The sequence below is a fragment of the Pinus tabuliformis genome, chromosome 2_2, assembly GCF_031772625.1.
Source record: "Pinus tabuliformis cultivar Carrire ecotype Pingquan chromosome 2_2, CPIR1, whole genome shotgun sequence".
Lineage (NCBI taxonomy): Eukaryota > Viridiplantae > Streptophyta > Pinopsida > Pinales > Pinaceae > Pinus > Pinus tabuliformis.
Window position 1 is genome coordinate 754,032,089 of NC_142300.1, and position 13,553 is coordinate 754,045,641.

Sequence of the window (13,553 nt, forward strand, 5' to 3'; positions counted from 1 at the left end):
CACAGACAAGCGTGCCAGTGATATCAAAACTCACATTAAATAACCCAATTTTTTTATATTAATTAACAAAAAATACCCTGTAATAAAAAAAATTAAACGTTGATGAATTCACTCTTATTGAACAATGAAATGATCAGTCTAATTACGTAAATCTATTCCAAAACCACTTAACCCAGTGTAAAAATATCTTTGATCTAAAAATAAAATAGCAATTTTCTAACAAATCACAAGAAAAAAAACTACCAGGGGAGAAAATAATAAATAAGAAAATGGGATGTTTAATGAAAGTTTAGCCCACTCCGTGGGGGTCATTGCAACTTGAGTATACTTTATGGATTGTTCACACATCTGGTTCAAAAAGGGACCTTATCCACGTCCTGCCGTGTTGTGGGGTTAAATAGCTTGGGGTTAAAATTTACCCAACATTCAACTTGATTGGTTCAGAATAAAAAGAAACAATTTTTTTACAAATGAGGTGGACAGTGGACTGAAAACAAGCCGTTGGATGCGTCGACAAGGTCGAAGCAAAATCCACCGAAGGACCCTGCACGTTGCATTAAGTCATCAATTCCGCGCCCTTTCTTCAAGACAGGAGACGCGATCACTGCCAAATGAGGTTATCAAGCTCGGAGAGCATCTACACCGTCATTTGGGCATCCGACGGTTAGAGTAAGTCGGCGCCCTCTGCACATGAGACCCCAATCAAACCCTAGCCTCGCCTCCCATCCCATCCGGATCGGATATAAAAGCAGTGGCAAGGCGGAGCCAGGCACGCATGATTTGGTTTTTGAACCTCGCTCTGGGTCATCGAAAAAAGGAAAAGGGAAATAAATAGAAAAACCGCGCTAAGAGGTCAAAACTTGGCGGGGATTCTTCAGATCTGCAGGGGCTCTGCTATATACAATTGGGTCCGTGACGATTTTCGATCGGGCGCCCGTTGTTTGATGTATTGCATGATTTGGGTAGCCACGTTTTGAAGATAAGTGCTTTTATTTCTTGAGACCCATTTGAATTTTGAGGGATTTAGGATGGATTTTTGATGGCCCTGTGCTTTCATTTGGAAATACTCATAGTTACTTGCATAGAACGTCATGAGTTCGAAACTGCACGAGCTGGAAACTCCCGAAATGAAACTCGAGGAGATCCATGCGGCAGATGGGTCGCCAGGGGAACAGGATCAGCAAGGACAGGGCCTGCGGTCGAAACGTTTCGGCCCCGAAAGCTCCTCGCTCAGATACGAGTTCCGGACTTCAAATAACAATGAAATGTGGCCGAATGTCTCAACAAAGCGCAGGGTGGAAAGTCCTTTGCCCGGAGGAGCTTCAACCAAGAGACGAAAGATGGCTAAACCGACTCTGGATGATTCCGGCGAAAAACGGACAATTCCGGAGAAAAAATTACGTCAAAGGAGACAACAAATTGGGAGCCATAGCCCGGAGGTTTCTTTCCAGGAAGTATCTGTTGGGGAGGCTGATTTTTTTCGGTTAATTAACAGAAGAATTCAGGTGTATTGGAGTATGGACGAGGCTTGGTATACTGGTTTGCTTAAACGCTATGATCCGACAAATAAACTACATCTTGTTGTTTATGATGATGGCGAAGATGAATGGGTTTCGCTGGAGCGGGATAAGGTCAAGATTCAAATACTCGTTCCTGGTGAATTTTCAACCATACCCAATAGCGGTATTGGGCAGAGCAAGCGTGATGATTTAGACATTAGAAGTTTAGAGCATACCAGGCAAGGTGACATCAAATGTTTGCAGCAGGTTGGTACTTATTGTATAGAAGAGAGTGGAATTGATAGTTCACAGAAGAAGAGTAGTAGAGGCAAGGTTTTGGGAGAAGAGCAGAAGGATGGTATGGGCGCTATTGGGAGTTCGCAGAAGAAAACTACTAGAATGAATGCTTTGAAAGAGAAGCAGAAAGACGGCATTGAGCAGAAGGATGATATGGAAGCAATTGAGAATTCGCAGAAGAAAACTACTAGAAAAAATGCTTCGAAAGAGGAGAAGAAGGATGGTCGTGATGTGTCAGAGAAACGAAATTCTAAGCGAGGGAAACAGTTTCATGTTAATGATGGTAGACTGGATCAGCAAGCCAGGTCTGTCACGGATATCAGAGAGCAACTTAAACCATCAAATGAGGATGGGGAGAGTCCAATTGCTAGCGTGTCCAACCGTTCTAGCAGTATTGATGGTAGTCGGGTTCAGCATGCAAGGTCTATGACGGATGCCGGTCAGCAATTTAAACCATCAAATGAGGATAGGAGGAACCCAATTGATAGTGTATCCATCCGTTCTAGCAGTAGTGCCAATAATGAGGTTACCGTCTCTCGGGAAGCTTCTTTGTCTCAAAGTTCGTCTGTTAAAAACGTTTACACACGCAGGAGTCGCCCCAAGTCAAGTGTGAATGTCAATTCCGAAAGCGGAGGCCGTGATTTGGGTTCCCACAAGGTGGCTGGGAATGCTTACGTTTATAGGCACCACGAGAACTTAATGCATGTCGTGGATGATACAAGAACACGGCCTTCTAGCAGTGGAACAGGGGAAACTTGTATTGGTAGCAGGGGAAATGAGCATGCTGCGATTGGAGAATTGGGGGATCTCAGTAATATGAATTTAGAGAAGGTGTCCATGAATGCAGAAGGCTGCAATGGCTCTAAGAACTTGAAGACTAACGTCGAAAATACTGGTGGAGTGGGAGAGACCTCTATGGGTAGCAGGGGAGATGAGCATCCTGCGATTGGGGCTTCGGCATTGGTGGACCTTAGGGATATGGAGTTAGAAAGGGCGCCCATGTATGCCGAATTTCAAAATTGCCCTCAGAACTTGAAGGCTAACATCAACAATGCCAGTGGAGTTGGGGAGACCTGTGTGAGAAGCGGGGGAGATGATCATGCTTCCATTGCTTCGGCATTGGCGGACTGCAGTGATATGGAGTTAGAGAAGGCGGCAATGAATTCAGAATTACAAAATTGCCCTCAGAACATGAAGACTAACATCGACAATGTCAATGTTATTGTTTCTACTTTCTCCAGCAGGCTTGATGTTTGTACTAGAAGCAAGGCAGGTCAAGGGAATTGCTTAGAAGCTGCCACATCTGCGGCAAACAAAAGGTCTGTTACTTACGTTCGGAAGCGTCGTCGCAAGGCCGATTGCACTGAATGTAGTGAATTTCCTGCTAAGAGAGTCCGCAAGTTGAATTTGGAGGAGACTGAAGTATTTCCCGACTTCAAGGGAAAAGAGATAATCCCTGTACCCATGATCTGCAGGGGAATTCATGGTGAAAGAGAATCTGTGATTTCTGGATCATCTAGCTATGATACGATTCCAAATGATACGTTTGATAAGGATGTATCTGATTTTAGAGACGACACATCTTGTTCTGCTAATTTGAAGCTCGTGGCTGTGTCAAACTCCAGGTTTCCAGAAGGGAAGGTACATATGTCTCCGCTGTATATAAGAGAACCTTCATCTGGCTTGCAGTTATTTAAAACGTGTCCGGTAAATATTAGTAGAAGTACAAAATTATTGAGCTTGGAGAACCTTTTTGTACTTATTGGTACCATGTTTCGGTTTTTGAATGCTGGTTCCGAAACATCAAGTTCTTTGTGCCATACTCAAGTGGAATTACAGCAATTTGAAACTGGAGACCTTTTAAATGTGAGGAAATATACTGATTTGCCATTATCGAAATGCTTACAATCAATGATCATGAAGTCTGACGTACAGGTTGAGGTTTTGGTTTTTGACACTCTGTCAAATGCACACAAATTTTACTTTTGGGGGCCCTTCTCAGAAGTTCTATTCAATTTTGGCATGTCTCTAACCTCACTGATGAGCTCAGCAACAAACCTATTTCCGGGTGAGATGTTTGGCGCTGCAAGACCTGCAAATTTAAATGCCCCTATTCAGTCACTTATTGTGAAGTTTTCATCTCTACAGAGAGGTGCATGGAGTCCTCTCATTTGCAGTTTTGAGAACCTTCACAATATGGCAAGGGAAAACTGGAATGATCGCAAAAGAACACTCCACTGGTTCGATTCATCCTTTAAGGCTCTTATCCAGGGAGAATCCAGTAAAAGCAGTTTAGGAAATCCAGACTGCTCTTCTAATCGCATGGATTATAGGGGCAAAGCTTTAGTTCGTGCTGGAGATCATTGTAAATACAAGCAGGAGGCTGAAGATGTAAATGTAAGTACGAGTCATGCAGTCTTTGTTGTTGGTTCACTTAAGTTTTTCCGGGCTTGTTCATCTATAGAAGTAGAGTTTAAGATATGGCTGAGCATTTTACACCATATAATTAATATCGTTGTTTATTTACAGGTTCTTAAAAGAACTCTTGAAAATCAACATCTTACATCGTCTCTATTCCAAAGATTCAATATCCAGAATGCTTCTGCTGTTTGTATGAATCAACCAAAAATGCCCCTTGCTAGGATTGTTCGGTGCCATCAGCCTGTCTCATCCATTGGCACGACTTTTGTAGATTCTCCCAATTTTTTCCAGTATTTGCATCTGAACTTGTTGTTTGGGAAAGCATATCACTTAAATTGTTCACAAAGCCATGGAGCATTGCCTTCCGAGGAAGTGCCAAATGAGCCAACCAGAAAAAGAAAGCTCTCCATTCATATGCCAGAATTGGTTTCTGGGGATGTATATTTAGAGGCCGATAAATGGTCTGCTGCCAAACGTCTAACACTAGAGGGTCATAATTGCCCCACTGTAAATGATACCAGAGCACCATCATCTGCATTGTCTTCAGGGTTTGATGTTAATGTTACAGGAATTTCTCCAGAAGTCCCATCCAGGCAAATGAGCCTGAATTGCCCCACTGTAAATGATACCAGAGCACCATCATCTGCATTGTCTTCAGGGTTTGATGTTAATGTTACAGGAATTTCTCCAGAAGTCCCATCCAGGCAAATGAGCCTGGTCCCTGTTTTACCTATCCTGAAATTTCAAAGACCTTCAACGGATCAGAGATCATGGCACATTGATGAAAGATCACTGCCTTCTTCATACAAGGGAACAGCTTCAAGACATACAACTCATGTTGTTTCTTTGCATTCACGTCATACTGAGCCAGATTTAAATAGAGGCCATTTTGTTTCCCAGAACCAAAGGGAGTATAACTTGTTGCAGAGCGGTGCTGCTTATGGTGGGCATATGGAAAGCAGTCAAAGCGGGTATTCGCTTTCAATCTCCGACAATGCAGATGATATTATGGTGAAATCTGAAAGGCCTGGAAGACGCGATCGAGCCTCCCGACGAGACAAGAAACAAAGGTATAAGGATGCAGAATTGGGTTCTCAAACATGTGATACAAATATCTTGATTTTTCGACGTGGCGAAAGCTGGCGGGAGACTGGTGCAGAAGTCGCACTGGAAGCTTTAAGCCTAAATGAGTGGGTGCTAAATGTGAAACTCGATGGGTGCACACAATTTAGATATAAGCCACAAGAAGAAAAAATTCGCAAGGGGCATCAACAAAGGCTTCCTAAAGCAGGGGAACAAACATCAAGCTATCCTAATTTTCGTCCCATCATTTGGAGTGGTGGACAAAATTGGGGTTTGGAATTTACTGAAACAAAGCAATGGTCTCTGTTTAGGAAGATGTATGAAGAATGCTACAGCAGAAATCTCCGGGCTGCTTCTGTCAAGAACATTCCGATTCCTACTGTACGTGAGATAGATGTTGATAATTTGGCTACTGTTCGTATTCCTTTTAGGCGCCCCATGAATTACATCCAGATAGAGGATGATGAAGTTAACAGGGCTTTGTTTGGTGATCGTGTTGTTTATGATATGGATACTGATGATGAAAAATGGCTTGGTCGATTCAATAGTGCTGATGCTGATTATGACAGCAGAGCTTATGAAGCCTCCGAAGATACTTTTGAGGGAGTTATAGATATGTTGGAAAAGACTGCTTTCTTGCGAGATTGTGATTTGACTGTAGATGATGCAATTGAACTTTGTTCTGAATTGGCACCAGTAAAAGTTTTGACATTAATACATTCTTATTGGTTGGGAAAGAGGAAGAAGAAAGGCAATGCGTTGATTCGAGAATTTCAGGTGGGTGACAATTTGTTGGAAAATTTTGTGCTTTCATGTACTTATGTGGGATAGAATGTGAGTTTCCTGTTTGGGAATGGTTATATGATTATTATTTTTTTGATATTTGGGTTTTCATTCTAACATTTGCATGCATGAATAAACTCTATGCGTCATACAGATATCTCCATCCAAACGCAGAAAGCCCGGTGGAAAATCACTTAGAGGGAAGACATTTAGAGGTCAACACAGTGGGAAGTCTCTCATTGGGAAACCTTGTGCGAGAAATTGGGGTGTTGGAACGTCCACTGGTAAGTTGGCTTTACTTAACTATTGTCACATGTAAAGAAAAAAATGGAAAGAGTATGTGATCTATATGCAAGGTTGTTCTTTGTAGTACTTATTTGCATGCAAGAAGTATTCTGTTGGAGGGGAACAAGACTCTGGAACCCCTTTTCCTTATTCTTTTTTGTTTGTTTGTTTGGACAGAAATGCCGCCGCAACTTCATGGAATAACTTCAGGCAGTGAAGGTTCCTCTGATACTGTAGGTATGATGCAAAACATGCCTCTTACAATATTAAATCCTTACTCTCATTTATGGATTATGGATGCAATGCCAGTGTGGAGATTGCTAATGTTTCACATTTTATTCCATTGAACTTCATATTGAAAATAGCTATGAGCAAATTGTCCATACTAGAGAATACTTCTTACTAGTAAATGCAACGGTTGCTTCGTAGTCATTAATTTTCACATTTCTCATGCTTATGCAGGTCTTTCCTTTGATGCAAATGTTGAAGCAGCTATGGAAGCTGCACGTGCTGCAAGAGAAATTGCTGCAGCAAAACGTGAAAGAGCTCAGTACCTGTTCCAGGTTGCTGATATGAAAATGTATAAAGCTGTGACAGCGTCAAGGAATGCTGAGTTATTAAGAGTTGTGGAACAAGCAAGATTGTTACGTTGTCAGACTCCTCACAATTTTCCTAATGATAGCAAGATTCCTAATGATAGCAAGATAATCGAAAATGCTAATGCATCTCGATTATCCTTTTAGTTTGCAAGATGTTTCAAATACAGTCACTGCTTTTGAAAATTTTGGAGTTGATAATTGAATTTTTGGATTGCAAGAAACCAAAGTTCATTCCAAGTTGAATATTATAATGGATAGGAAACTGGCAGTCCCTTTCAAGACTGCACGGTTCGGAAGGCTTAGGAAAGGTTTTGGGGCAATGCAACAGACGGAAATTCCGCTTGATTATTATTTTTTTGCCATATTCCACCTGATTTTTGAGCGATATTCTCATTTTTTGTTCCAAATTCGGTTCAAGTATGTCTGTCAGCCCTCACAATTTATATGCCAGTCGTTATGGGTACATTCTAGCATGTTCAGTTTAGTCTTATTTTTGGCTTCCCTGTGAAGGTGGCTTGTACAATTATTCTGATTGTGGATGATGTATATTACAATGCTCAACTGACATTTTACATATGGACTATGGTACTGTCTTGATAATCTCTGTTCTTACTGTTTCAGTTGTACCCAATGTCTCAGTTTTGATCTTCTGCCTCAGATTTTGGCTAATAGACAGATTATTGCTTGAATGTATCAAATGATCATTTACTTTGCGCACAGAATGGCAGAAACAGCACAGGAAAGTATTTGAGTGCGTGTCTTAACTATGTAAAATCTTGTTAAGGTGCAAGTAATTATAATTTTTTTTCCTTGAGCATCCATTTAGCAAAATATCAATATCACTGTTTTATAGCAAAATATCAATATCACTGTGATATAAAAGCTCTGACATCTTATAAAATTTGATATTTTATTTTTTAGTTTGAAAAATAAATGTTCTTAGGAACAAATTAATATCAAAAGCAGAGTATTTATGCTTTAAACGTAATGTCCACTGATTTAACAACAATCTACATTTAAAAAGTAGACTCGCTTTCTTCTCTTTTTAGTTTTTCGTTTTGTTTTTAAAGTTTTATTTATTTTTTATTGTTTTTTTGGAGTTGTTTTTATTCAATTGTTTTGGAGTTTTCGGTGTCAGAATTGGGTGGAAAATTTGTGGTAAAATTTTGATTTGTGTTATTTAAACTAGTATTTTTGACTATGTATATGGATTCAGCACTTTGAAAAACCCCAGGGCACTTTTATTTTGTAGGTGTTACCCATCAAATTTGTGATTTCAATGAATTCCTGCCAGATTTTAGAGAAATTAGACCGGAAAATCCACTAGAAAAGCTTCAAAAAAATCACACTAAAAACAACTGGTTTTTTTATCCAGAGGGATTGATCATCCGTTATTATTATAGGTATTACATTGTCCGTTATTATTATAGGCATGATATGCCTCTGTTATTATTATAGGTATTACATCCTCCATTATTATTATAGGCATGATATGTTTCTGTTATTATTATATGTAGTCCATCCTCCGTTATTATTATAGTTATGATATGCGTCTGTTATCGCTATTCCATTGTGCAGCGGTTTACCCATTAAACTTGTGATTTCAATGAATTCCTACCAGGTTTTAGAGAAATTAGATTGGAAAATCCACTAAAAAAGCTTTTTTTCACCCTAAAAACAACTGGTTTTGTTTTGTTTTGTTTTTTGGTTTTTATTTATCTAGAGGGATTGGTCATCTGTTATTATTATAGGATTGTGCAGAGGTTTATCCATTAAACTTGTGATTTCAATGAATCCTTACGATATTTTAGAGAAATTAGACCGAAAAATTCACTAGAAAAACTTAAAAAAAGTCACACTAAAAACCACTATTTTTTTTTTTTTTTTTTATCTAGAAGGATTGGTCATCCGTTATTATCATAGGTATTACATCCTCTGTCATTATTATAGGCATGCTATGCGTCTATTATCGCTATAACCGTATCTACGCATGCCTCTTCTACATACACAAGTGTATTAGGAGATTTAAACCTGAAACTTTATGGTATGTAAGACTTCATTTCTGTCATTATTATAGGCATGCTATGCGTCTATTATCGCTATAACCGCATGCTTCTTCTACATACACAAGTGTATTAGGAGATTTAAACCTGAAACTTTATGGTATGTAACACTTCATTTCCACGGCCATAACAAATTAGATTTTATTTTAAATTTTAGATTTTAATTAAAAAAATAATTTTTGTAAGTAGGTATTGATGCCTTTTTTCAAATAATTATTTTAGGAAGTTTTTTTTTTTAATTACCCTTATATTTATGATCATAAAAACATAAATATAATTTACTCATTAAAAGCCAATGGGGAAATACTAGTTTAAATAAAATATTAGATAAAATGTAATATTATAATTAGTATTCCCCCAATGCTTCTCTTGGAGTTAGGCTTTGCTAATGAGCCCTGAGAAGTGATACCTTTAAGTGGATCTGCTCCCTGGGCCTAGCCAACCAAGTTAAAAACCAATAACACTCATTTGACTAAATAAAAATTAAGTAACAATTATTATTACATTTTTGATCCTATGTTTTGAAATTGGTTTTTTTCTTCAAAATTGTAAGCAGCTTAACCTCTTGATGTGCATACAAGTATATTGCCAAAATTTAGTGAGTAGATATATAAATCAAGAGCATGTTGTAATTCATAGATGTTTTAATATTTTTGGGTTTTGTTTTTTTTTAGTTTTATTAGAATTTTGACCCAAAATAAAAATAGAATCAAAACCTTAGATTATTGTATAATCTATAAAATCTTAGTTGTTTAACAATTTCTTATCACACTAAATTTATTTATGTATTCAAAAATTTATTTTAAAATAAAAAATCACAATTTTATTTAAACAATTATAAATCACAATTTTGTAGAAAATTATATCCAGTAACAAAGTTAAAACTTCTATTTAATTGAATTTTTTTTATATACCTAAATTTATTTATACATTCAAAAATATATTTTAAAATAAAAATCATAATTTTATTCCAACAATAATCGATCACAATCTTTCACACCTCTATTGGTTGTACAATGCTTAAATCAAGCCTAGTGAGCCCTCCACTTCCTGCTACATGGCAAATTTATAGAGAATCTATATAATGCTTTGATAGCTTCAAAAAAGCCATAGTCTAACCAGATTGTTTTTAGTCCTGAAAATCATAGAAATTTAGGCAAGATTTTGATAAAATCTTTTAGGGATTTTTGTAAATCCAGGGTACAATTGTCAAACTTGAAGATTTTGATCAGCCTAATTATTTTTGATAGTGCTGAATCTATTTCCATTACCAAAAATATGATTCAAAAACTACTACAATATTTCTTGAAATTTTATGCAGACCAACTCTTCCACTTCAATAAACAACATGTAAAAAAAAAAATTGCAATAAGATTTTTTGAGCCATTTTTGAGCCATATTCCCTTTCTGTTCCTCAAAATTCGGTTCAAGTTTGTGTCTGTCATAAAAAGTCGTTAACGCTGTACAAAGACATTATGCATGCCTGCTAGCATGTTCACATTGTACGCTTACATTTGGCTTGCGTGTGAAAGTAGCCTGTACAATTATTTATTCTGATTGTAGATGCTGTATATTGCAATGCTCAACTGACACTTACACTTTGACCATGATACTGTCATGATATTCTCTTCTTCTGACTGTTTCCATCATGAGCATTTCTCCCATAAATGAATATTCTAGAAGAAACTTTTGTGCATCTGCCTATGCTGTATATTGGTCCTTGAATTCATCAACTGATCCTTTACTGTATCTTGATATTCTCTGCTTCTGATTGTTTCCATTATGCACAATTTCTCCCCTAAATGTATTCTAGGAAAAATGTATATTCTATTGAAATCCTTTACTGTATCTTGATATTCTCTGCTTCTGATTGTTTCCATTATGCACAATTTCTCCCCTAAATGTATTCCAGGAAAAATGTATATTCTATTGAAAAAAAAAAACTTTTGAGCATCTGCCTATGATTTTGAACATAGACAGGTTGTTTCCTGAATGCATGATCATTTCCTTTGTCTTTGGAACACTCGATATTCTCTAGAAGTATCTTTTGAGCACCTGCCCATGATTTTGACCAGAAGACAAACTTGCTAGAATGGATCAACAGATCACTTACATTATTGCACACATGGAAGCAGAAACAACTCAGGAAAGTGAAAAATTTAACCCATTATAATTTGTCAAAAGCATAACCGCTTTTTCATTGTGACTTGGTGTGCACACATATGGCAAAAGCATCTCAGTAAAGTAAATAATTTAACCATTTAAATTATAACAAATATTTTTGTTGTCTAATAAGGTGACGGTTTTATTTGGATGGTGAATAAATTATAATAAATAATGCACATGAGTGCATGATCTGGCGGTCGGGGGTCGTTGGCTGTCTCGCTCCCCGACCGTGTTTCATTCCCCCGCTGCCGCTGTATGCTGGTTCCATGGTGAACGTTCAATGTTGATTCATTGCCAATGTAGTGTATGATGTGATGGTTGTCAGCGTGTTTGACAATAATATAAATGTAATAAAAGAGGGTCCCATTCCACTTCTCTTGGGAACTAGCCCCTCCCTTTTTAAAAAATTATAATAAATAATGGTGTTGTTTAATGAGGCAATGATTTTGTTTGATGGCTAATTTTATTTTAGAATCTAGCAATTTTTTTTCCAAGAAATCAGATTTTGGGGAATCATTTTTTTTTGGCAATCTGTTTTCAAGAAATCAGATTTTGGGAACGTTTGAATCACCCCGCTGTGCTGTTGCTGCTGTATGCTGGTTCCATGGTGAACTTTCAATGTTGATCCATTGCGAATGTAATGTATGATGTGATGGTTGTCAGCGCGTCTGACAATAATATAAATGTAATAAAAGAGGGCCCCATTCCGCTTCTCTTGGGAACTAGCTCCTCCCTTTTAAAAAAAATTATAATAAATAATGGTGTTGTTTAATGAGGCAATGATTTTGTTTGATGGCTAATTTTATTTTAGAATCCAACAATTTTTTTTCCAAGAAATCAGATTTTGGGGAATCATTTTTTTTTGGCAATTTGTTTTCAAGAAATAAGATTTTGGGAACGTTTGAATCATTTTTTAATGGGGTAAATGGATTCCGCATCATCAATAACCATTGACACACCCAAACCAAAATTATGAAGCTTGATAGCTATGACCCAGATTCCAGTAACAGACCCAAAATTTTGAAGCTTGACAGCTATGACCCAGATTTCCAAAAATTTACATTGAATTTCGTCAAAATCATATCCGATTTTAAGATTTCCAAGAAATTTACATCAAATTTCGAGGAAATCAGGTCAAATTTTCCTTTCTTTCCCCAAATAAACCTCCCAAATAAACCTCACCTCCTTATCGTACTCTCTATCCCTTATAAGTTTAGAAATGGTGAGTAAATTAACCATTTAAATTATAATAAATAATTCCCTTTTATAAAATTTGAATAAATAAATCCCTTTTTGTAGTTCTAAAAAGTTAGTTTATTTTCCTACCTAAAACTGCGAGGGAATAATGGTCAAAATCATTACCACATTTTCATTGTGAAAGTTCGAAGGAAGTCCGGTAAGGTGAAATAAGAATAGTCAACCATGTTTACTTTTTCAGTGTGGAAAATGCAGGTTTGTAACTAAATAATGACCCACTATGATATGATAGTTTAATAGGTGAATTTTGTTCAGGAAACAATGGAAATTTTGGAACAGATTTTTTGAAATTTAGATTAGGATGGTTAAATATTAATATTTTAAATATCACAATTTTTTTAAAAATACTAAATTTATTTTCAATATCAAAATAATTATTTAAATATTTCATTTAACATATTTTAATATCAAAATAATTATTCAAACACTCTTTATTATTAAATTTCTTTATTCAAACCATCTTTATTATTAAATTTCTTTATTCAAACACTCTTTATTATTAAATTTCTTAATTCTTTTTAAGTAATAGAAGTTTCATTATCCCAACGAAACTGTAACCTGGGTAGATAAATAAGTATGGTTTATATCTATCTAATCTTGTGCAGGGCTCAGTCTGGTAACTAACATCTTGACCAGATTTACGTATTGCCAAAATTGATCGGGTAAATGTGCTTCTTGGAGACGAGGTTAAAAAGATCACATTTAAGTTTTAACCCTCTAGCATAAATCGTTATATAGCTTTTACATTTCACATTTAGGGTATTCAAGTTTTTCAATGTAATGAAAAAAACAACTAATTATTATAAAAATATGAGTTATAGGATTTGAATTCTAAATCTTATATGATTTAAATAATATTTTATAATTCGGTGATTGACCATTGAATTTTTTAATGTACAAATTATAAAGAATTATAAATAAATATAAAATTAAAAAAAAGAGATACAAAATATTTTTAATATTAATTTTTAAAATAGAAAAAGTGAAAGTAAATATGTGACTTTTTTTATTTTTATTTTTTGGTTTGTTTTGGGTTTTGGGCTAGGGAAGTTGTTACTTGATAATTTAACTTAACCACCAAAAATCTTTATTTTTTACAA

General features: G+C 36.2%; 1 protein-coding gene across 2 annotated transcripts; it reads left to right on the plus strand.

The window, feature by feature from the left end:
* The first annotated feature begins 590 nt into the window (after positions 1-590).
* Positions 591-7,541, plus strand: LOC149194890 (uncharacterized). 2 transcript variants are annotated; one of them, XM_089405178.1, is made up of 5 exons: positions 591-4,193; positions 4,326-6,077; positions 6,238-6,367; positions 6,546-6,601; positions 6,831-7,055. In XM_089405178.1, exons 1-5 carry the CDS (start codon positions 1,092-1,094, stop codon positions 6,942-6,944), a joined length of 5,154 nt encoding a protein of 1,717 aa, XP_089261304.1. In that variant the 5' UTR covers positions 591-1,091; the 3' UTR covers positions 6,945-7,055. The 2 variants fall into 2 exon arrangements, with proteins under 2 accessions (XP_089261304.1, XP_089261303.1); XM_089405177.1 differs by having other exon boundaries at positions 592-4,193; positions 6,546-6,605; positions 6,831-7,541.
* Positions 7,542-13,553: the final 6,012 nt, after the last annotated feature.

Coding starts and splice junctions, on each gene's coding strand:
- LOC149194890 (XM_089405177.1), top strand. CDS start 1,092: ATGAGTTCGAAACTGCACGAGCTGGAAACTCCCGAAATGAAACTCGAG. Junction 6,078..6,237: donor CGTTGATTCGAGAATTTCAG/GTGGGTGACAAT, acceptor TGCGTCATACAG/ATATCTCCATCCAAACGCAG. Junction 6,606..6,830: donor AGGTTCCTCTGATACTGTAG/GTATGATGCAAA, acceptor ATGCTTATGCAG/GTCTTTCCTTTGATGCAAAT.